The 25149-nt window shown below is 36.2% G+C and overlaps 2 protein-coding genes across 2 annotated transcripts; one reads left to right on the top strand and one right to left on the bottom strand.

Moving 5' to 3' along the window:
• Nucleotides 1-2590: 2590 nt before the first annotated feature.
• LOC115998026 (mitogen-activated protein kinase kinase 2-like) lies at nt 2591-7361 on the top strand. Its single transcript, XM_031237470.1, has 9 exons — nt 2591-2886; nt 3010-3094; nt 3426-3560; nt 4078-4302; nt 4386-4568; nt 5222-5445; nt 6213-6258; nt 6338-6441; nt 7030-7361. The coding sequence occupies exons 1-8, from the start codon at nt 2810-2812 to the stop codon at nt 6425-6427; spliced, it is 1065 nt and encodes a 354-aa protein (XP_031093330.1). The 5' UTR covers nt 2591-2809; the 3' UTR covers nt 6428-6441; nt 7030-7361.
• Nucleotides 7362-16527: 9166 nt separating this feature from the next.
• On the bottom strand, nt 16528-18743 carry LOC116000120 (protein LURP-one-related 10-like). Its single transcript, XM_031240150.1, has 3 exons — nt 18468-18743; nt 16924-17148; nt 16528-16814 (listed from the first exon to the last, which is right to left on the bottom strand). The coding sequence occupies exons 1-3, from the start codon at nt 18714-18716 to the stop codon at nt 16698-16700; spliced, it is 591 nt and encodes a 196-aa protein (XP_031096010.1). The 5' UTR covers nt 18717-18743; the 3' UTR covers nt 16528-16697.
• Nucleotides 18744-25149: the final 6406 nt, after the last annotated feature.

Below are 25149 nucleotides of genomic sequence, written 5' to 3'. Positions count from 1 at the left end.
TTACAAACTAAGTGCAAATATTAATTGCAAATTTGTATTTTAATTATTTAATACTACTTTGTATAAAATAAGAATAAACATTAGCACATGGCACAACTTTAGTATATGTGTGGCTGTGTGCTATCATTACTGCTAACAAACTATTTATATCCCTACAAAATATTAAAAATCACACCTCATTATAAATTTGGTTTTTCAACCCTAACTTTGTTATTCACGTCTCTATATACATTAAATCTACCTCATAACTCACTAAATTAGAAAACTATTATTTTTTTCAAAATATGGCAAGTGAATATTATAAACAGTTAGGAAGTACTATGAAGAAACTCACAAAAGCCGGAGTAATAGAAAACAAAAGGAAACCTATCAGAGGAAACAAAGATGACAGCGTTACTGTTGTCCTTATTTTTTAAAAGGGGTTTTCTTATCATGCACAAATCTAAGGGTCAAATAGGCCATCGAACTGCACACGAAAATGCAATTAGCTATTGAACCTAAAAAAACTACAATTGAATATCTAAACTAACTCATTTCATGCAATTTGTCCAATTTGCAGGTTTTTAAAATGTCACCTCAAATTGAAATTGTTTTTGTAAAAAAAAAAAAAAAAACTTAAAAATAATCTATATTTATACTATATATAAAAGTAAAATCTTCCTATTTTATTTTCCCGTCAAAACTTTTGTAGTCAATTAATTAAATATTTTATTGGTCAAATAATTAATAAAGCTTATTTGGTAAGAAAATGTAAAATGGAAAATAACTAATATCTATTAATCAGTAATATTGTTTCTATATTCACGTATCAATACTATTAATAAAAGAAAAATCCTCCCCTTCAATTTTTCCCGCACAAACTAATATTATTAATTAATTGGTAAAAAAATAATAAAGTTTAAGTAGTAACAAAATTTTATTTACCAAATTCTGAGAATAATTAAACCATTATAATTGCGAGAATAATGAAAACAAATTTTGCATTATTTAATAAGAAAAAATAATTTATTAATTATTATTTACACCAATAATAATAATTCGAATACTTATCTATACTTCTATATATATACTACTATTAATAAAAATAAAATCATCCTTTGTGAAATTTCCGCCCAAACAATAGTAAAGATCAAATGGAAAAGAAAACTAATTTTACTAATTGATTGAAAATATTAAAAAAAAATCCAAATGGAAAAGAAAACATAAATTTGGAAAATTGGAAAAAGAAATGATATTACTAATTGACTGAAAATTATTTAAAATTTTTTTAAAAAAATTAATTACACTTTCTTATTGAAAACTTTAAATTATTTAAACTTAAAAAAATTAATTAAACATGGACTGTTAGATTTTTTATAATAATTATAATTAATTCATTCAAATATAGAAGAGGAAGAAAAAATTAAATGCGATATTGTGAAAATGAATATACTTAAGGTATAAAAGTATAATTACACATATATTAGTGTAATTGACTAATAATAATTGCATAATAATTATTATGGTAATTAAGTTAAACATTGGTTGTTGGATTTATTTTTATAATAATTATAATTAAATTATTTCTCATTTTTCTCATATTTATTTTAGTAATAATATAATTACATAAGTCATACTACATATCGATATTTTTAAGATAATTGTAGACAAATAAGTCATATATTATTCAATTAACTGAGTAATACTTTTGCACTAATCTTATAATCAAATAAATGTACACGTTCAATATTAGAATTTTTTATAATTTCATCTTTATTTTTATTCTCTAAATATATAATAAAAAATTTATCAATGTATCGCACGGGTAATTGGACAATTATTTGTTCTAATTCAAGCAAGGAAAACATCAGAAAACATAATCGATCCAACCAATTTCATCAATTGCGCTATATAATATTCGATGTTATAATTTACATAATTGTATATCAATCCAAATATTGTTAAAATAATATAACAAACCCATTCCGTGCAACACACGGGCAAAAACACTAGTTATGTTAATGGTAATAGTTGTAATAAAATATATAATTTTCATTAATTACATGTACATAATATATATTAATTATAATTGCCTTAGGTCATCTTTAACCCAAAACACCAAATTCTTGCACTAAATTTTAAACCAAAAGGAATATTTTTAGCATATTTTTACATCAAATTTTTTCATCTCAAAACCATTTACACCAAATTCCGCACCAAAAACTTTATTTCATCTCCAATCCATTTACATCAAATTCTATTCATACACTAAAATAATTTGTATTCTTATAATTTAAAAATTTAATTTTATTTACTTTAATAATTTTAATATAAATAATAATAATTTTAATATAAATAATAATAATTTAAAATGAAATTTATGTTTTTATGTATTTTAATTTTTAATTATTTTTTAATCGATATTGATCACGTTTTAAACTTTGTATAATGAGATCTTTAAATTTTTATAACTTACTTAAATAATATAAATTTTTAAAAAACAATTGACAAAAAGATTTTTTTAAAAATTTTACACCAAAATGGTGTAAATGAATACTATTAACAATTGTTCCACAAGACTCATTCTCTTTTCAATGGAGAATGGAGAAAAGTCAAAGAAAGCATCTTCGTCTTGTTTTCTCTCTCTGAGGCTCTCACCATTCAACTCATACAGAGTGTGACACTCTTTCTGTTCCGTGGAAGACCCACACAAAGGAACGCAGAGGGAAGAGGAGCTCTCACATCACTTGTGCAATTTTTCATCAAAAAGCCCAGATAAAGAAGAAGTAGAATTGGAAAATACTTCTAAGCTTTGCTAGAGAGAATTGCAATGAATAAAGGAGCTTTGGCCCCTAAGCTCAAACTCTCTCTCCCTCCTCCTGATGAAGTTGCTCTCTCCAAATTCCTGTACTTCTCTCTCTCTTTTCTCTATATGTGCACTTGTGTGTTTTTATGTGAATATGTTTGTTCTTGATTGCATTCTTGTTTCTGACACTCTGATGGGGATTTTTTGGATTTCGTGTTGTGTAGGACACAATCAGGAACATTTAAGGATGGAGATCTGCTGGTGAACAAGGATGGAATTCGGGTTATTTCAGATAATCATGTTGAAACTGTATGACTATTTTTTCCCTTTCAAGATTGCATTTAATTTTTCTCCATTATCTTCTCAGATTGAATTGGCTTGGGTGAATTATCCTCAAGAAAGTATGAATTCTGTATTTGGTTTTGTCAGCTGTGGGTTTTCTGAAAAGTTAGGGTGATGTGGTTTCTATGTTTTCACTTTTCAATTTTGGTGTTTATCTGATGCAAAGTTTCTATTTTGATCTCTGGTTGAAGTTAAAACTGTCAAATTGACTTGTTATCTATTGGAGTATTTCAGATGCTACTCATCTTGCATTGCAGTATTAGAAATTAATTCTTGCATTTTCAATTCTTTCATTCAGTCTACAGTTATAAAGCCAACTGATAACCAGTTAAGCCTAGCAGACTTTGAATATGTTAAAGTTATTGGAAAGGGAAATGGCGGTGTTGTGCGGCTTGTTCAACATAAGTGGACAGCGCAATTTTTCGCTCTCAAGGTACCTTACCTTATATAGCTTTGGCTGGCATTCTACTTATCTTCATCTCTTGGTCATTATTTTCTAGTTTCTACTCTGTATAAGAAGGATATTTGTGCATCGTTATGACATAGCCTGTATAGTATTTCCGATGGGAAGAGATCTAGATGAAGCTTAATAAGTGAGAGAATACGGAGATAAATTTTGATTTTGAATTTAGCATAGTATGTAGATGATATCTCTCTCAGATGCATTCCACAAGCTGAATCTTTAATGTTCATCTACTTAGTAGTTATTTTTTCACTGGTCCACCTTCTTTTGGACTTGTTTTAGATCGTGCAATCTTATTAGTTAATTTGATAATTTTCCATCCGAAGTACTTTTTTTTTTGGGTGACAAGGGAAACCTGCAGCTACTATCTGAGTGTGTGCACCGAAATACCTTGATTCATGCATATACTGCTTGCTATCAACAGCTTCGTTTAAGCATTCTTTTCATTTTCATGTGAGGAGAAATTTTGACACAGTTGAACATTCAGGTTATTCAAATGAATATTGAAGAGTCTATTCGTAGGCATATAGCGCAGGAACTGAGAATTAACCAATCATCGCAATGCCCTTATGTTGTAATATGTTACGAAGCATTTTTTGATAATGGTGCCATCTCCTTAATCTTGGAGTACATGGATGGCGGATCTCTTCAGGATTTCTTGAAAATAGTCAAAAGAATTCCGGAACCATATCTTGCTGCTATCTGCAAGCAGGTAGGAAGTAAACTGTTCATAGCTTTCATCGATACGATAGATAATCTAGCCCGAGTACTAACGTTTTACCCCATCTCAACCAGGTACTCAAGGGCTTGTGGTATCTCCATCATGAAAAACATATCATTCACAGAGACTTGAAGCCTTCAAATTTGCTGATAAACCATAGAGGTGATGTCAAGATAACTGATTTCGGTGTTAGTGTAGTACTAACAAGCACATCTGGAGCGGCCAATACCTTTGTTGGCACCTACAATTATATGTCTGTGAGTACTGGTTGGAGCATATATTATGTAGTAAACTAGTAAAGCCTTTTTCTTTTGCTAGTACGTATATTTTTCTAGGAAACGTTTGAAACGAATTTCATATAACATGTTTTCCTTTGCATTTAGTGCTGCAATTAGTGCTTTTCTCTATGTCTATTGCTCAGTTTGGTAAAACATATGATTATGGACTATTTAGAATTCATAATCAGCATCAAGTTTCTTGTGGATGATTAAATAAGCTAAAAATTTCTCTGCAATAATCTATAACTCATAACCTTTGCCAAACATGTAACAAGATGGGTTATTTAATCTATAATCTCAATAATTTTTTCAAGTTTCAACAATTATAATATTCATTACGGAGTACTCCCTCTATTCCATTTTACCTGTCCTGACTATTCATTAGTCAAACCAACTCTTTCTTCTTTGCTTATTTTCATTAGTATTTTCTTATAATTTTTAAATTTGATTTTTTTTGTATTTAATAATAATACTTTTATTGTATTTTCTAAATATATAAATATTACGGAGTATATACTAACTAAATTTAACATTAAATTGAATTATAAATAACTTCAGTCTTTAATTGAACTAGATACATAAAATGAAACGCGAGTATGCATTATTTTAAGTTGCTGATGTTTTTGGTGCAGCCAGAGAGAATTGAAGGAGGCAGCCACGGGTATAGAAGTGATATCTGGAGCTTGGGTTTAGTTCTGCTCGAGTGTGCAACGGGTGATTTCCCATATACCCCACCACGGCCAGAGGAAGGATGGGATAATGTTTATGAGCTTATGGAAACCATAGTTGATCAACCAGAGCCTTATGCACCTCCAGATCAATTCTCTCCAGAGTTCTGTTCTTTCATCTCTAAATGGTACTGTACGTAATAAACTACTTTTAAATATACTTCTTACAGTAGATGTCGGTGTTGATAATTCGCAGAAGCCTCCTAAGAAAATAAACCTGTAAGGTCATGCTCATAAATTAGAGTTGTGATGGATTTTTAAGGGAAAATTGTAATTTTTGCCCCTCCATAATATGCCAATTATCAATGTCACCTTGAATTATTAGTTGTGTAAATGTTGCCCCTCAATTTTTAAAAACGGTACATATATTGTCCCTCCCGTAACGAAGGAGGGGCAATATTTACACCACGGGAGGGGCAATATATGTACCGTTTTTAAAAATTGAGGGGTAATATTTACACCACTAATAATTCAGGGGTGACATTGATAATTGGCATATTATGGAGGGACATAAATTACAATTTTCTTGATTTTTAACTGATCATAGAATGGTAGGTATTTCAAACTCCTTTCCTTGGTATCAACATGCGTGCTGTGTAAAAGTATAAGAAAAAATAAGGTCGAGGAAAGGGAAGGGCAATATTTTCCCTGTTTTACAACTTTGCCTGTTCGGTAGGTAGTACTCAATCATGCATGGATCTTAATCCTTTCCCAACCTGTAAACAGCGTAAAAATCTTGCGCTCTGGATGATCTTCTAATATTGCATTGCCTTTTCCCACATTGTATCCAAAGTTTTCCACGTGGTTTTCTTATACCTTGATTGCTTTCTTTAACATGTTCATGCACAGATATCTTGGTTTTTACTCATGGTTGCACGCATTTTACTTGTTTCAGCGTGCAGAAGGACCCAAAAAAGAGACTGTCAGCAAATGAATTAATGGTATTAGTATTACTTTACCTTTGCTCTCAAAAAGTTGTATTAATCTGAAATCTTATTAACACATAATGGCTATATACAGAGGCACCCATTCATCAGTATGTACGATCACCTGGATATTGATCTTGCATCTTACTTTACCGCTGTAAGGCCTCCACCTGCAACATTTTGAGTTATAAACGAACGGTATGTTTTACCTTTGTGTATTTCTTCACATCCCGAGATTCATATCTATAACCTCTTTTAGAGTTTTGGTCAGCAATAATGAATTCAGTGAACTTTTTTTCCCATACTTTCCATCTTTTCTGGACTTGCTTTTTTTTTAATATTTGTAAACCTGATAGCTGCTTCCCTCCCTGTCATAACTCACAAATACAAGGATGGATGTTGGTAAAATCTCCTATTAATAATTATGAAAAAATAGAAAAAGATATTCAAGTTCTTTAGTATTTATACTGTATCCAAAGTTCAAAACAATATAATGTACTCCATTCTTGCAAAGCTAGTAGAACATATAAATGAACAACGCATAAAAGGAAAATTGAATGAGTTGCATATATTCACTTAGTGCTGCATGAAACTTGTTCTTAAATGCATCAGTGATATGGGAGTATGTATGTTTTGCGGTACTAAATGCCCATACTTTTACAAGCAATGCAAAATTTTTGCTTGCGTGTACAACTTAGTGAAATGAACCATTTGGTTGTGACTTACTGCCAAAATGGGATTATACTCGATGCATAAGTTCTAAAAGATGTTTTGTTCCATGTGCAGGTTCTATTCAACCTTTAGCGTGAATCTCCTTCATTTTCTCATAAAGCAATGATTGTGTGGATCTAACCGTGATCAAGCTCACCGTGCATTTCTGTCCTTAATCGGCGACTCACCTACCTACCATGGGAGACATAATTAAGAACATGTTTCTGTTAGGATGTGGGTTGTATGAGAGTGTGGCAGTGATTTTGAAGGAATGCAATGCAATAGGAAGTTATTGTTGGTTTTCTTGATTGAAAATTGTAATAATAGGAAGTTATTGTTCGTTTTCTTCATTGAAAAATGTATACTGCAAAATTGAAATAAAAAATCTTAGTTCCAACTTGGAAAAATCCCGACTAGGTGCCAGTCGGCCACCTAGCGTATCACCAGAATCGGTGGTCTAAGCGGTCGACTAGGCTGTCTAAGTGCGCCTAGCCCGCTTACCTAGGCACTAACCGTCTAGGTTGTCTAGTTCGCTGATTAGCTATTGTTCATTTTTTTTTAAATGGATTATTTCACTCAAAATGATATCGTTTTAAGTGAAATAACTCTAAATTGTTTAAACTAGATGTTTTTTTTTTTTTTATGTGTTAATATTTAATATTTTAGTATTAACTATTAAAGTATTAAATAATTTATAATTATTAGTCTTAAAAGATTAAATTTTTTTTAAAAAATATAGAATCAAATAAAAAAATACATCGGAATTGGCGCCTAGGCGCTAGGCATTCCGGGGCGCTCGAAGAGCCCTTAACAATTTTTTTTTAACTATGGTTCCGACAGTTCAAAGCAAACTAATTAATTAGAATTCGTTAAGGCATAACCGCATGGAAAATGTGATAGTTGTTAGGATATAATATTTGTGTTATAGTAGGACTCTTGTAGAGTCATTAGCTCAGTAGTATTTATTATCTTTCCTGAACTATTCTCTGTAAGTTTTTACGTTCTCAGATAATTCACATTCTCATCTGGTATCAGTAGTCTCCAGGACTCTTGTTCCATGGCAGGTCAGGCAACCAATGATGGCTCTGTTCAGGCCTCTTCTGAGCGGACTGTTTCTGACCTCGATTCTTCCCCTCCTGTGCCTACCGGTTCTCTCTCTTCCGCTCACCACTACGTCTCTATCAAGTTAATGAACCACAATTACCTATTCTGGAGGACGCAATTGACGCCGTTCTTGCTTGGACAGGGTTTGCTAGGGTTTGTCGATGGTTCGCATCCCTGCCCCTCAGCGCCGCCGGCTTCTTCGACCGCAACTAGTGCTGCGGCAGTCACCGCAGCGGCGGCAGCAGCGGAGGTTGCACTTGCTCGTGCGGCGTGGCATCGTCAAGATCAAGCGGTGCTCTCTCTTCTGATCTCATCCCTGTCTGAGGAGACGCTGCATCTCGCCATTGGACGCTCTTCTTCGCGGTAGTTGTGGTTGGCGGTCGAGCAAACGTTGGGCTCTTCCACTCGCGCTAGGACGTTGCGGCTGCTTGGCCAACTTCAGGCGTTGCGGCAAGGCGACTCCTCCATTGCCGATTACTTGGGGCGGGCTCGTGTGCTCGTTGAAGATTTGGCGCTTGCCGGCAGTCCCGTTTCGGCTAACGACCAAAATCTGTACGTCTTTCGTGGTTTGCGGCCGGAGTATCGGCCGTTGGTGGCGCCGCTGACGCGAGGAGATCCGATTTCTCTAGATTTTATTCTTGCTGATGATGGTGCTGATCTTGCACCGGCGGCTATGGCGGCGAGGCGGACTGGTCGCGGTGGTTCGTCGCAGCAGCATCGCGGTGGTTCTGGTTCGGGCGGCTGGCAGCAGCATCGGTCGTCGCCTGGCGGTGCTGGTTCAGGCAGTTGGCAGCAGCAGACGAACCAGTCGCGTGGCAGCGGCGGCTCTGGTTCGGGACGCGACCGATGGAGTCGCGGCCGAGGACACGGACGCGGACGTGCGTCCTTTCGCTGTCAGATTTGTGACACGCCGGGGCACACGGCTGTCACGTGTTACCAGCGGTATTCTGCTGGTTCGGGTCCGCAGGCTCATATGGCATATCCTGGTGTTGATGTTAGTGCGACTGAATCTCATCAGTGGTTCCCGGACACTGGTGCGACTGATCATGTGACACCGGATGCTTCTGCTTTATCTTCTGCTACTGGTTATGATGGTCTGGATGTCCTGCGGGTCGGCAATGGTACAGGTATGCCTATTGTTAGTGTTGGTTCTGCTTCGTTAGCCACTGCGTCTAGGTCACTTGAATTATCTAATGTGTTGCATGTTCCTGGTCTGTCTTCTTCTTTACTTTCTGTTCAACGCTTAGCTCGTGACAATAGAGTGTTTTTTGAGTTTCACCCTACGTTCTTTCTTGTGAAGGATCTATTCACCAAGGAAACAATTTTTAGAGGGGGAACTTCGGGTGGCCTATATACTTGGGCGGTTACGGGTCGTGGTCCTTCTGCTTTTTCGGCTGCCCGTGCATCTCCCAGTGTTTGGCACAAGAGGCTTCGTCATCCTCACTCGCGTGTCCTGCGTCAAATTTTGTCTTCATGTTCTGTTAGTTCGCATAGGTCTAGTGATATTTTAGATGTTTGTTCGGCTTGTCAATTAGGCAAGTCGTCTCGTTTTCCCCTTCCTCATGTTAGTCATTCTAGTTCTGATGTATTAGACTTAATATATACAGATATTTGGGGCCCTGCGCCATTGCTTTCTTCTACTAGTTTTCGTTACTTTGTGCTATTCGTTGATGATTATTCTCGTTTTACCTGGCTATATCCTATGCGTGTTAAAACAGATATCTACTCTATTTTTGACAAGTTTCGGTCACTAGTTGAACGTTCTTTTTCCCGTAAAATTAAGTCGATTCAATCAGATCTTGGGGGTGTGTATAAGAAACTTCACTCGACTTTTTCTGCTCTTGGGATTCGTCACAGACAATCCTGTGCCTATACTCATGAGCAGAATGGTCGTGTTGAGCGTCGTCACAGGCACGTAGTTGAAACGGGGTTAGCTTTGATGGCTCAAGCGTCTGTCCCTACTCGTTTTTGGGATTTTGCGTTTGAGGCTGCAGTTTATTTGATTAATCGTATGCCTACTCGTGTGTTAAATGACGAGTCTCCGCATTTTCGTTTACATCGCTCTCCTCCTTCGTATTCTTTTCTGCGTATTTTTGGGTGCCTGTGTTTTCCATTATTACGGCCTTACAATCGTAATAAATTACAGTTTCGTTCTACTCCTTGTGTGTTTTTGGGCTATCCTGAGTCTTTCCGTAGCTACCGTTGTTTAGATCTTAGCACTAACAAGGTCTTTATCTGTCGCCAAGTGCGGTTCGATGAGACGGTCTTTCCTTTTGCTGCTTCTGATTCTGTGTAGGTTCCTCCGCCAGTTCCTGTACCTTGGGGTGTGGCACCTGTTGTCTCATCTGCTCCCGATCCACCTGTTGTCTCATCGTCTTCTGAGGGCTTCAGTGAGTCTTCTGGCGAGAGTCATGATGCTGTGACTGCCAGGCAGCCTCACCGTGGTCGCCCTGGGACACGTGGTCTCTCGCATGGTCCTCGGTCTCATTCTATGGCTTTGCGTAGTATGGGTCCGACTCAGCATGTTGCGTTAGCCTCTGCCGTTGGTCTACCTGAGCCGACATGTTACTCCCAGGCGGTTCAGGTTCCTGAGTGGCGGGAGGCGATGGACCTAGAGTTTAATGCTCTGCTTCATAACCACACTTGGCGTCTGGTTCCATTTGCTCCTGGGATGAATGTTGTGGGGTGCAAATGGGTTTTTCAAGCTAAGAGAAAGGCTGATGGGTCGATTGAGCGGTATAAGGCTCGTCTTGTTGCCAAGGGGTTTAATCAGGTAGCCGGTCAGGACTTCTTTGAAACTTTTAGCCCGGTTGTGAAGCCCACCACTGTTCGTCTTCTTCTCTCTTTGGCGGTTTCACGAGACTGGACGGTCAGGCAGCTGGATGTCCATAATGCATTCTTGAACGGGGCGCTGGCAGAGACGGTTTATATGCGACAGCCACCAGGCTATGAGGATAAATCTGCCCCAGATCATGTGTGTTTACTGCAGAGGTCATTGTATGGCCTTAAGCAGGCACCTCGTGCCTGGTTTACTCGTCTTCATGATTTTTTGTTGTCAGTGGGGCTTGTTCCTTCTAAGACGGATGTGTCATTGTTTGTCTATTCCTCTGAGGGTGTGCTGTTGTACCTGTTGGTTTATGTTGACGATATTTTGGTTATGGGGTCTGACTCTGTGCGTATTTCTGGTCTTATTTCTCGGATGGCTAAGGAATTTAAGATTCGGGATATGGGGTCTCCCTCATTTTTTCTTGGTATTGAGACGGTTCCGGTTACTGGTGGTATGCTCTTGTCTCAGCAGCGCTATATGACTGATATACTTAAGCGCTCAGGTATGGTTGATTGCAAGCCGATTTCTACTCCTGTTTCTCTTGTTCGGGATACTGATGACTCGGCCGTACCTTATGCGGATTCGACACAGTTTCGCAGCTTGGCTGGTGCTCTTCAGTACCTTACGGTGAATCGCCCGGACCTATCTTTTGCGGTGAACAAGCTCTGTCAGCATATGCATGCTCCTACTATGGCACATTGGAGTATGTTGAAGCGTGTCTTGCGGTACATCAAGGGAACGCTGCATTTTGGACTTCGGGTCTCTCGGTCGGACTCTGCTGCTTTACATGCCTTCTCTGATTCGGACTGGGCTGGTAGTCTTGACGATCGGAAGTCTACGAGCGGTTTTGCTATCTTCCTGGGTAATAATCTGATCTCATGGTCCTGCCGGAAACAGCGGACGGTAGCTCGTTCTTCCACTGAAGCAGAGTACAAGGCACTGGCGGATGTATCTGCGGAGGTTACCTGGCTGGTGTCCCTGCTGCGTGAGATTGGTCTCCCTCCGGCCTCTACTCCCAAGTTATGGTGTGACAACTTAGAGGCAACATATCTGTGTGTGAACCCGGTGTTTCATGCTCGGACGAAACACGTGGAGATCGATTATCACTTCGTTCGTGACAAGGTCTCCAAGAAGGAGTTACAGGTGCATTTTATATCCCCCAAAGATCAGTTAGCTGATATTTTCACAAAACCCCTGTCTAGTATGCGTTTTGCCTCTCTTCGTGACAAGCTCAATGTCATTCCTCCTCCGACTTGAGCTTGCAGAGGAGTGTTAGGATATAATATTTGTGTTATAGTAGGACTCTTGTAGAGTCATTAGCTCAGTAGTATTTATTATCTTTCCTGAACTATTCTCTGTAAGTTTTTACGTTCTCAGATAATTCACATTCTCATCATAGTTTCATGAACATGCAGCTTAGCTTTTATTTACAGAATTACACCATGGCCACTATGCTGCCTTCTGTATCATATGATATGATTGCTAAATAAGAGAGCAATAGAATAGAGATGCTGAGCTAAATAAGAGAGCAATAGAATATAGATGCTGAGTTATTTTTATTTTTGGTCTACAGAAATGGTTTTGGTACATTATAAAATGACAGGAAGGAAATCGTTCTTTCATTCCTACTGAGGAGGAGATTCACAGTTCTTATATTGTGGACCGCGGTCCACAATGCATTGTGGACCGTGGTCCCAAAACGACGTCGTTTCAGTAAGTGGGAGACGAAGCCCGTAATTGACACTACAGTTCATCTCAAAAGATACTGCCTTACATTTGTTTTGATATTATCGAATGAAACTGTAGTTATATCTGATATATGCTATTTTGTACAATTATTCACCCCTTATTATAGTTGTTTTGAAGGTTATTTTATGTATCCTAGTGAAATTGGGAATTGTTTATGTGTTATATTGTCCAAGTGCTGATTTATCTACAAGGAACAACAAAGGAAGAATATTGGAGCATTTTGGACAAGTTCTGGAAGAAAAGGGAATTACAAGGAAGAATACAAGTTGGAAAAGAATTGGAAGTTGCCTAATGGGCCAAGGCCCATCTATCTCCTATATATTTGACCTATTCTCTACAATTAAAGGAGGTTCCCTTACAGAGTTCTGAACCCTAGCTTTTAGTTTATATTTCCCCAGCATAGTTAGACTAGTTTTACATTAGATTATTTTATTTCAAGATTGGAATCAAAGATTGAAGTTGGATTTGTTCTTTATCAGTTAAGTTTCTCTTCCCTTTTATTTCTTATGATGTTTATGGTTATTTATTCTTGCTTTGCTGTGTTTACTCCCATCATGAGGGAATAATTCGTTTATGGGTTTGGATTAGGGGTCCATTGTTAATCCTGATGTTCGATTTATGTTTAATTGCATAAAGGGATTGAATCTTTTACCTAGGGTTTATGTTGATTTGGGGATTTCTTTGCACTAGTTATTGGTTTGTGGCCAGAATTAATTGCTAGTCTAGGAGAGGGACTCATTACAACGAAAGTTGGATGGAGACCTCGAGCCTTACCAATTTCAACCTAATTTTCCTGCTATGAAAGTAGAGGTAATTTTGGGGGGCTTACAATGCTTAGGTGCTTAAGGTTATGATTGATGCATCACGACAGTGGGGCAATTTTAGCCTAATTCTCTTATTGATTACGAAAGTAGCTGAGTAGAATTCTTTTGTGCATTGCCAATATATCCCTTGGTTAAATATTCTTTCCCTAATCCTGAGTTGGTTGGAACATCAAGATTACAATCCCTCTAATCTGGCCCATACCTTTTATCATATAGTTTTCACCTTAATTAATTGCTTTCTTTTATTCCACATCATTCAGTCTCTGTTACTTGGATTCTATAAATTCATATACTCTAGTGCCTGGTAATTCACACAGTTTCGTGCCATAACACCAATCCTCAGCGGAACGACATTACACCCTTTTTACACTCATCATTTGTGCTCATCAATATCGAAATGTAACTGTAGTTGTGTTGAAATGTAACTGCAGTGTATATGAACTGATACTGAATAACAGTTTCACATTTGTGTTTTCTATTATCGAATGAAACTGTAGTTATATCAAAATGTAACTGTAGTTGTGTTGAAATGTAACTGCAGTGTATATGAACTGATACTGAATAATAGTTTCACATTTGTATTTTTATATTATCGAATGAAACTGTAGTTGTGTTGAAATGTAACTGCAGTGTATATGAACTGAAAGTGAGTGGCGCGAATTCATCCGTCTGTTTTCATTAATCAAAACGATGTCGTTTTGATGCGCGGTCCACAATGCATTGTGGACCACGGTCCACGATATAATTTGCGGGAGATTCAACTACATGTTAAAAATGGATAGCACATGTCTCCCTCTGTCTGAACGCCATTCTTGATAACACTAACGGGATGTGCGGTTCACGGAATAGGCAGGGAATGACATAGCATTCCCAGTAATAGCCTATTCCGTTGTTTGGTAAACATTTGTATTCCGAGGAACAATGTTCCTGGGAATGAGCTATTACCCTTGTAAGGGTAATAGCTATTACCAGCACCCCCTGGTATTAGCCTATTACTGACCCATCAAGAATATGTATTTTATTTTATTTCCATTTTTACCCTTTTTTAAACATTAATTTTTTACGGTCATTTTTCTCTCTATCATCATATCACATATCAAGTATAGCACCGCGCCGCAGCCGCAACAGATTGTATATGTATTCCTAGGGTTTAGTGTTTATACATTTAATCAACCCCAACAGTAAAAATTCGGGGATCAAAATATGAAAAAATCAAAAACAAATAGTAGAATTCGAAATGGATATATTAACCTTATGATATCAAAATTAAGCTGTTGTGATGAGGGAATAATTAAAAGCAGACTTTCTTGTCCACATTTTTTAGTGCATGCGTTTCTTTACGAGATGGGGTGTAGGTATATGAACATGGAGAGAAAAAAGAAATGGATACATATATATGAATTTGCAATGCGTAAGGAAACACAATGCTTATAGGAGAGAGAACGAAACAGAAAGATGGGAAGATCCGATGACTGTGGCAACAACCTTGTTTATACAGGTTTGTTATAATAATAATAATAATAATAATAATAATAATAATAATAATGATAATAATAATAATAATACTAATAATAATAATAATAATAATAATAATAATAATAATACTAAATAATAATAATAATAATAATAATAATACTGAAAATAATAATAATAATAATAATAATAATAATACTGAAAATAATAATAATAGTGATAATAATAATAATAACGACAATAATAATAATAATAATAATACTAATAATAATAATAATAATAATAATAATAATAATAATAATAATAATTTGTACAAGGGCATTTATGTCTTTTAAATATATATTCCATTTCTATTCCTTTAACCAACCAAACGATGGAATACATACGTACAATTCAAAAGTCTATTCCTTCCGCCAACCAAACACTATAATACAATTCATATTCTATTCCTTACTATTCCATTCCTTATGGAATAATTTTCCTATTCCCTCCAAATTCATTCCGTGAACCAAACGTGTTGTAAAAACTTCATTACCTTGCATTTTGTTAGTGTTTACTGTTTAGTCGTGTAAACTCTAACTGGGACAAAAAATAGAATTAACTCTAATAATATTTAAGTCCATTCCTTGTCATTGTCAGCCTTCTTACTCAGCTATGATAACATAATTAATAATTAATAATATTATAAATAACATAATTAATAATTAATAATATTATAAGAGAAATAACCAGCATGGTTGTCGTGATTGGTCATGCACTCCTGTCGTTTAAAAGAGGTCGAGAGTTTGAACTTCCTCTCGTATGGAAAAATTAATCGGCGATTAGTTTGAGTATGATAAAAAAAAAAGCCACTGACAATTAGAGCCTACGGACTTAACGGTGTCTCATACAACTAGAGCCTGCTCAGGACACCTCGTGGTCTAACAAAAAACAAAATAGTTTGAGTATGACACGGGCTTAAAGGTGTCTCTTACCGTTAGAGCTTCCTCAGGACACCTCGTGGTTTAACAAAAAAATAGTTTGAATATGGTACGGGCTTAAACGTGTCTCCTACAGTTAAAGTATGCTCAAGACACCTCGTGGTAAAAAAATCACTGACAAAAAAAAAAATAGTCTGCGTATGGTACAGGCTTAAAGGTGTCTCCTAGATGGCTCAGGACATGCACCATGTGGTTTGACAAAAATAATAATAGTTTGAGTATGGTACGAACTTAAAGGTGTCTTCTCAGGACACCCGTGGTCTAACAAAAAAGAAAATAGTTTGAGTATGGTACGGGCTTAAAGGTGTTTCCTACAGTTAGAACCTGCTCAGGACACCTCGTGGTTTGATAACAAAAAATAGTTTGAGTATGTATGGTATGTGCTTAAATGTGTCTCCTACAACACTTAGGTGTCTCTTACAATTAGAGCTTGCTCACGACACCTCGTGGTCTGACCAAAAAGAAAATAGTTTGAGTATATGGTACGGGCTTAAAGGTGTCTCATACAGTTAGAGCCTGCTCAGGACATCTCGTGGTTTGACAAAAAAAAAATAGTTTGAGTATTATACGGGCTTAAATATGTCTCCTACCGTTAGAGCCTGCTCAGGACACTTCATGGTCTGACAAAAAAAAGTTATAGCCTGCTCAGGACATGCACCTCGTGGTCTGACAAAAAAAATAGTTCGAGTATGGTACGGACTTAAAGGGTGTCTCCTATAGTTAGAGCTGTTCAGAACACCTCGTGGTCTAATAAAAAGAAAATAGTACAAGAGAAATTTGAGTCTTTCAATCTGAAATCACAATCTCATCAAGGATAACAATGAGTGCAACAATGAAGGCATAGTCCACATTTGGATTCACAGACATCATGAAATGGTTCCTTAATATGCCCTTCCTCTTCATCTGCAACCCCAAAATCAATCAAGGAATTCATTATATTGTAAAAACAAATACTCCGTAATATTATTATATTGTCCAAAAACCAAAATGTACGTAGAAGTAAAAAGCTGACCTGAGCAATCAACAAAGAAGATGATCCATAAATATCACATTTGTTGGCAGAGTTGGATGCCTTCATCTTGAAGTCACAAATCTTTTCCGCTATGTTATTCCGTAAGAACACATCTAAGTTTCTGTTAAATTGGAAAAATGAAGAAAGTCTAGCACTGAATATAATGTCTGTGTTTGCTTTGCTTTCTCCCCTAAACACTTGCCATCTGCTACGCCTTGAATTTGTCTGCAAAAATTCAATTTTTCTGATATTTTCATTTACTAATAAAAATGACATAATGCAGTTGCAAGCTACCACATACTTACTTGTTAGGATCAAACATTTACAACTTGCACTAATAGCTATAGCTAGTAGCGAAGACCCAACTTTATTTCCTTATTATATATGTCATTGTTCGAGGCACTAGATGCTGGATTTGGCCCTAAGCCCTTTACCGGCATCCGCCCAACAATCCCCCGCCATCGAGTGTTGGCTCTGATACTACTTGTTAAGATCAAGCGCTTACCACTTACACCAAAAGGTATAGCTAGTAATGAAGACGCAACTTTATTTCCTTACTTATAGACCATAATCACATTTTTCGAGACGTTGGGTGCTAGACTTGGCCTTATGCCCTTTACCCGCCTTTGCGCAACAATCCAAACCACCGGGTACTATACTTGGCTTTTACCGGCTTCCGCCGGCAAATTTTACTATGGACCATGGTCCAAAATGGTGTCGTTTCTTTTCACTAAAAGAAACAACTAACACCCGTTCCATGTAATTAGTTTTGTTTCATTTTCATTTTAGATACATTGTATAGTAGTTTCATTTCAGTTTCATTTGAACTACAGTTTCATTTGTTATTATACATACAATAGTCTTACTACAGCGAGACCTGTTATTGAATTTCATTTTATACACACTGTAGTCTTATTATAACACCACTAAATTATAATTATAATTTAACTACGGTTTCTTTAGACAATATACACTCAAATATGTGAAACAGTTATTTAGTTTCATTTTATATATACATTGTAGTTTCATTAAAACACAACTAAAGTATCATTTTTAATATAACTACAGTTCATTTGACAATATAAACTCAATTTGTGAGAAATATTATTTAGTTTCTTATTATACATACTGTAGTTTTATTTCAGCACAACTAAAATATCATTTCAATTCAACTACAGTTTCATTTGACAATATATTATACATTCAATATGTGAGACATGTTATTCAGTTTAATTTTATACATGTATACAGACATACTGTAATTTCATTTCAACACAACTAATGTATTATTTCAATTCAATTACATTTTCATTTGATAATATAAACATACACAATATGTGATAAAAGTTATTCAGTTTCATTTTAGATACACAGCAGTTTTATTTTGTCTTGAACACACCAAAAATACAAGATTTGTTAAATATAATGACCGCATTATCTTTACTTAAAAGAAACGACCCCGTTTTCATACCATGGTCCACCGTATAACAATTGGCTTCCGCCTAACAGTACTAGCCTGAGGTTTTGAGAAATTAAAATGGTACCTTTGGGCGTAGAGTAACGATTGGGTTTTGGACAGCATCATAGATGACCACCTTGCTACTGAAGAAGGAATTAATCCTTTTGACCTTGAAGAGGAATCTGCCATATGTATCATCTTTGACTTCATATTCATGGCTGCTAAAGAAATAGTGTTTCTTCTTCATGGAAAGTTGAAAGGGATGAGGGGCACAGAAATCTGGGCTGATCACTGCATTTGGATTGCCAAAGGGCTCTTGATGAAGCCACGACATGGTTTTATTTTTCTTGTGTAAATTAGATCTCTGCAAAATCTACTGATGACTGATTAAAACAAATTATTGTAAGAATTGGTGATGTTATCTATATATGTTTGTGGTTAGTATGCTATTGTTATTAGTCAATGCCTTAAATTCCTCGCATATCCATAATCCAATGGATGAGATCTTGCCGTGCTGAGCAAGAATATAATTTTAATTGCTATAAACATATTTATAAATAATTATAATAAGCTGGAATGTCAACGGGGCGTGTGAGGAGAAGAGTTGAATAGTAGTAAAATCTTAGCAATAGTTCATTACCTTTAAATTTTGTATAGCTCTAAGCTCTAATCTCTATCTAATCTATATATATCTATATACCTATAATCTATAAGTAAAATATAATTAAAGAAAAAAATATTAGTGTTTAACTTGAATGAAAATTGTGTTGGTAGTACGTATAAGTTGTATCAAGTGTTTGTTCTTGATGGAATAGTTACAAATGGACCCGAAGCAGAATAATACGGAGCGAACGAAGTTCGGAGCACCAAAACCTCAGACCTGGCCGACCCGGATGGCCAAGCTTCGCGCTTGGCCATGGGGTCGGCCAAGGCGGACCTCCAAGCTGAGGTCGGCCATCCCGGCTGTGGTCGGCCACCTTAGTCGTGGTCGGCACTAGGTCGAGCCCCATGCTCGACCAAGTGAAGGGTCTTTGCGTTGGTCCGAGTCTTGCGGCGTTTGTTGCGGTCCAAGGCAGCTGTAATTCCCCACCATCTTCTTCGGGGTAGTTAGGGCCGATTTAGAGTATTAAAACACTCTCTTGTGTCATTTTAAGACACGATTCCTTAATTATCAAACACTTTGCCTTGTTATTACATAAATTCCTCTTTGTAATAGCATTATATTGGATTCAATACAAGAATTATATCTGTGATCTAGCCCTATTGTCTGATTATTACACCATTTCTTGTTTAGTTCTTACCTTGTCGACGACAAAATTTTGGGAAATCAAATTATTCAAGCCCTAGGGAACAGTGGTATGTTATGTACCTATCCATTCTCTGGTATATATGAAGAAGATGCTGCTGAATTTTACTTACATTCATCAATAGATAATCTATCTATCAAGTCTATTGTGAATGAAACCCCTCTTGAGATTATGCCTAGTGACCTAAGAGATATATTTGATTTGCCTGAAACTGACTTGGAGGTTGATAAACATGTGTTTGATCATCAAGAATTTTGGTCTTTAAATCGAGAAGAAATTTCGTCTGTTACACCTAAATTTTCTGGTTTTAAGAACACATTGAAGTGGGAGTTTGAAAAATTCATTAACATATTATACAAATGCCTGTAAGACATCTAGCCTAAATGAGATAAAGACACAGAAAATTACCTTGATGAATGGAGTATGGCAAGGAATTAAGTTTAATTGGGTTGGGTATGTTTACAATAACATTGCAGAATTCTGTAAGAATGCTAAACCTGATAAACCTGATGAAACTTTTGTACTCAAGAAATTGCAGCAACATGTGGGTTATGGTTTTGTTATCTCTGAGATTATGAGGAAGAAAGGTGTACCCCTAAGAAAGCCAAAGGATGTTGCTAGCTTCAAATATTTGTTTAGGAACCCTAAAACCTTGAGAAGGAGGAAACCTACTGAGGCCTCTCCCAGAAGAGATACTATGGGTTCCAATGCTCCTAAAAAGAAAAGAGAAAGGCTAGCAAAGAGAACTTCTAGAATTTCTGAAGGGCTAGGATCAAATGAAGCACCCCTAGTGGTTGAGGAGTGCAAATGATGGGGTAGTAACTTCAAATTTGATTGAAACTGTCATTGTGCCTGTCATGCCAACTGGGGACCATCAACCATATCCACCATCACTGCCAACTGAAAATGTTTTTACAAATAATGAAGCTCTTATATCTCCACTGCCAATTGAAGGACTGGACTCCCAACTTGAGGCAAATATTCTGGAAAAAGGGAGTGAGCCTTTTTTTTTTTATGAAGATCCAATATTAGCTATTAAGTTGTTGAGGGTAAAAGAATGGAGAAAATGGAGATTAGAAGAGTATCAATCTCATATTTCCAGAGCTGGACCTGAGATTGAGAGGGAAGAATTATTTGCACTTGATTGGCTAGGAACCAGGGATATAGCCACTGCTATCCAGATGTCTACAATTGAAAAAACTTACACAAACAAAGTTCAGGCTGAGTTGGCAGGATCTAAAGAAAAGTTGCCGGTTATGGAGGAAATTTTGTATGCACTATCTGTTGAAGATTTTGAAGAGTTAGATCAAGCAAATCTCCAAGAAGGATTACAGAGATCAATTATGGATTTTCACCGCTTTCCAAAAGAAGCTTCAATCTTTCAACATGATGGAAACGCTATGACACAGGGGGAAGGTCCTTCGAATGCAAATGAGAGAGAAATTCAAATTCTGAATGAGGTGCCAGTTCAAATTACAATTGAGGAACAAGATGTGGAACCAATCACGGTTCTAGAGAAGGATCAAGTCACGGTTCCAGAGCAGGATCAAGTCACGATTGTAGTTGAGAATCTAGTTTACGCATGTGTCACAAATGAAGCTCAATTTGAAGTGTCAGCCGAGAATCTAGTTGAGGAACCAGTTGAGAAGGAGATAGCAGCTAAAGTTGAGGAACAAGTCATGATTCCTAATGTAAATAATGCTGAGAATATTTCAATTTCAGTTACAGTTCCAATCGAAGCAATATGTGAAGGGGTAGTTACTGCTCAGGATGAGACTTTGGTGGAAACTAATTTGGATGAAAGTCAACATGGAAACAAAATAGACGTGCCAGCTGCACCACAATCACATGAGATGGATACTACTGAAAATCTTCCAAACACTTTGGAAGATACTAATGAAAATTTGTTTGATAATCTTCTTGATACACATGTGATTGATGAAGCACACTTACAGGATTTTGAATCTGATGATGATGAAGCAAGCTTGAAATCAACCAAGAGAAGGAAAATTATCATGTCCAAATCTTCTGATTCAAGTAAAGCTGATGATGATGACGAGATGATGGTGCCAACTGAAGAAGAGGGAATGCAGCTCATCACAGTTCCCATTCACCAGAAAGACAAGGAATTAGCCACTCAATTAAAGCAAATGAAGAACAATCTGACCAAGAATATGGTTGAAGATACTGAAAACTTGTTGAGCAGTTTATTTATCAAAGTGAATGAGTGTCAAGAAGACATCAGCACAAGGATTGCCAATGCAATGAAAGTTAGGGGAGATATTCAGAGGCATATCTGTGAAGACATCTACAAGCAGATGCAAAGGTTAACTGATCACTAGAAAAACTTAAATGATGCAATGCAAGAATACAATGAGAATAAAGAAAAGGGCTGTGATGAAAAATTTGCAGCATTGTCAAAGAAGATTGAAGCTGAAAGTTGCAGAGGTAACAACTTCACACTAGCTCAATGCCAAAGTCTACTAAAGGTAATTCACCAACAAGAAGATCAAATCTCTGCTTTGCATAATGAGTTATCTACTTTTAGATGTGAGCATACTACTGAAGTAGATAAAATTGATAGTACTGTTGAGAAGTTGCTTGATTATGCCAAAAAGGGGGAAGAGAGCAGTCATTTGGCTCTCGGAACCTCTATTCATGTTGAAAGCAGTGTTGAGAGAGGAAAGGAAAAGGAATTTTTGGATTTTCAGGTTTTGCATCTAAGGATCCCAGACCAAAATTTGGAGCCATACAATATTTCACGGATGACAGGACAACTCCCTACACCATGGAGGATGTTCCTACTATCATGAGGAAGCAACTGGAAGGAGATCAAAGACTATGGGTTGCAAAGAAGAATCAGGAACTGAAGAAAGAGAAAAGCCCAGCAAATTCAAATATTAACATGTTAAAAGAAATTGAGCAGTATGCAGGTCACAAAGGAGAATATCTAAGTGATGGGAGATCATTTGAAGAATGTGTCAGATGGTTTGTACAAGGTGTATTGCCAGGAAACAATGTCATAGAAGCCTACAGCTACTACATCACTGGACAAGTTTATGATGAATATTTTGTTGATGAGTATGTTGAAGACTTCAGGAAGCTCAGGGAACACATCGACAAGATGCTGGAGAAAAGATCCATGGAAAAATAAAAAACATGAGTCTTTGGTAATGTATAATTTTTTGTTGTTTTGAACTATCTTTACGGCTATGTAAGATTAACAATATGTTGGTATTTTGTGTTTATGTTATTATGTGGTGCTTGATCGTTTATGATTATTATGTTTTAAAAACTATTTTTAGATCTAGCTTGTATCAAATGCATGCCTGAGAATCTGGTTCAATAAAAATGAAGAAGTTATTTTTAATCTCAGATATGCATGTAGGAATATCTTGTTATCTAAAAACAATTCTTCCATGTCATTTATCTTTGTTAAACTCATCTATGGCTAGTCAAAATAAAATTTAAAAAAAATATTCAAAATATTTTCAAAGGATAAGCCAAATGACTAAGTATAGGTTTTGACATCATCAAAAAGGGGGAAATTGTTAGGAATAAATTGAAATTAGATTTTGATGAGCTAAATTGTATTTCTAGGATAAAAATTTTAGACCCCCAATTTTTATTTGAATTTTGAGTCATTTTTTTTTGATTAAGAACAAGAAATATTTAAGTTTAGAAATTTCTTGAAGAAGCCAAGAAAGAAGAAGAGCTACGGATGGATCTCTAAAATCAGCCATGAAATTAATTTTATGAAGGTTAAATCACGCTTGATTTTTTGAAAATCAGCCACGGTTGAAAATTTTCAAGAAGAGGAGTCACAGATGAATTAATTCGAAAGGAGCCACGGTCTAATTATTTTAAGAGATCAAGTCACACTTGGAATTAATTCTTGAAAAAGAGCCACACTCTCTATTTATTAATGGGATGAGCTACGGTCTTTATTTATTCAAGGAGCCACACTCTGAATTTAAGAAGATGAAGCTACGGGTGTTATTATTTCTTCAAGGAGCCACGCTCTGAATTTAAGAAGATGAAGCTACAGGTGTTATTAAAGAGAGACCGGGGATCAAAACTCAATAGGAACATTTTAAATAATGAGCCACGGTATGAGCTACGCTTTTTGATTCAGGCTTCAAATCCTACTGGAAGCAAAATTAAAAGAATTAACCAAGGATTTAATTAAGGAGCTACGGTATGAGCTACGCTGTTTGATCCATGCATCAATTCCTAATGGAAGCAAAATTAAAAGGATCAGCCATGAATTTAATTAAGGAGCCACGCTATGAGCCACGGTCCTAGAAGCTGAGTTCGAATCCCACTGAGAGTAGTTAATCCAAAAAGAGTAAAGGATTAAATATTGAGCCAAGGAATTAATTCATGAGCTAAGGAATTAATTCATTAGCCAAGGAATATATTTATCAGCCAAGGAAGCTCAAGACACACATCCGACAAGAATTACTTGCAAGATCAGGAAAATGTTACAAAGTCAAAAATCATCCTGACATCTGATAAAAGTTGAAATTATTTTCAACATTTCTACACAACAAGATCTCAAGTACAAGATTTCAAATTTTGAAATTGCCTATCTCCAACGGGCAACTTCAAAAATTCACAACTATAAATAGATGAAGACATGAAGAAGGAAGAACAACCAATCACACAACACAAATTCTACGCATGCTGAATACAAGTGCTATACAAAAATTAAGAGAGAGAAATTCTTCAATATTTCATCTAGAAACTAAGCTATCTCAAATAAATATTCTGAGAGTCTCTTAGAGTTGGAGAAAGAAAGAAAGAAAAATTATTTTTCCTTGTAAAAAAAATTCCCTATTGAGTGTGGGTAGAGGGTTGAGTAGCAGAGGAGTTGTGAAAGCCCTAGGGAGTGCAAGCTTTGTGCAGAGGCACTCGAAGTGAGATTAGTGCTGGCTTTGTGTTCAAGGCACTACGGAGAAGTTGTAGAAGTGCTGAGTTAGAAGAACTAGCACTGGTGTAATCACTATTGTATCTTGGTGACAGAAGATAGTAAATTCTTCCTTGGAGTGAAAGGAGTAAAGTGGAGTAGGAGGATTACATCACCTCCGAACCACTATAAATCTCTTTCTCTCTTTACTCATTATTTTTTACTTATAGCACATTCATCATTGCATGCTAATCACTTGCTAACCCAATTACTATTCACATTATCTCTTTGCACTAACCTATATGGGTTTGACAGTTCTCACGTTTGCATGCAAGCTAATTTTTGCATAAATCTTATTTGAGCTATTTCAAGTTTTTATATCGTATTGCATGCAATAAATCTCTACATTATCACTTCATTTTTACTACAACACTTTACACTCAAATATTCCGCTGTGCACTTCAAGTCAAATTTAATTTTATTTGGAGTTGAAATTACGAAGTGTTAAAAATTTAATTTGTTTGAAAAGTCTATTCCCCCCCCCCCCCCCC

Source organism: Ipomoea triloba, chromosome 12 (genome assembly GCF_003576645.1).
Source record: "Ipomoea triloba cultivar NCNSP0323 chromosome 12, ASM357664v1".
In the NCBI taxonomy this organism is placed as follows: domain Eukaryota; kingdom Viridiplantae; phylum Streptophyta; class Magnoliopsida; order Solanales; family Convolvulaceae; genus Ipomoea; species Ipomoea triloba.
This window is presented reverse-complemented; position numbering and strand designations above follow the sequence as displayed.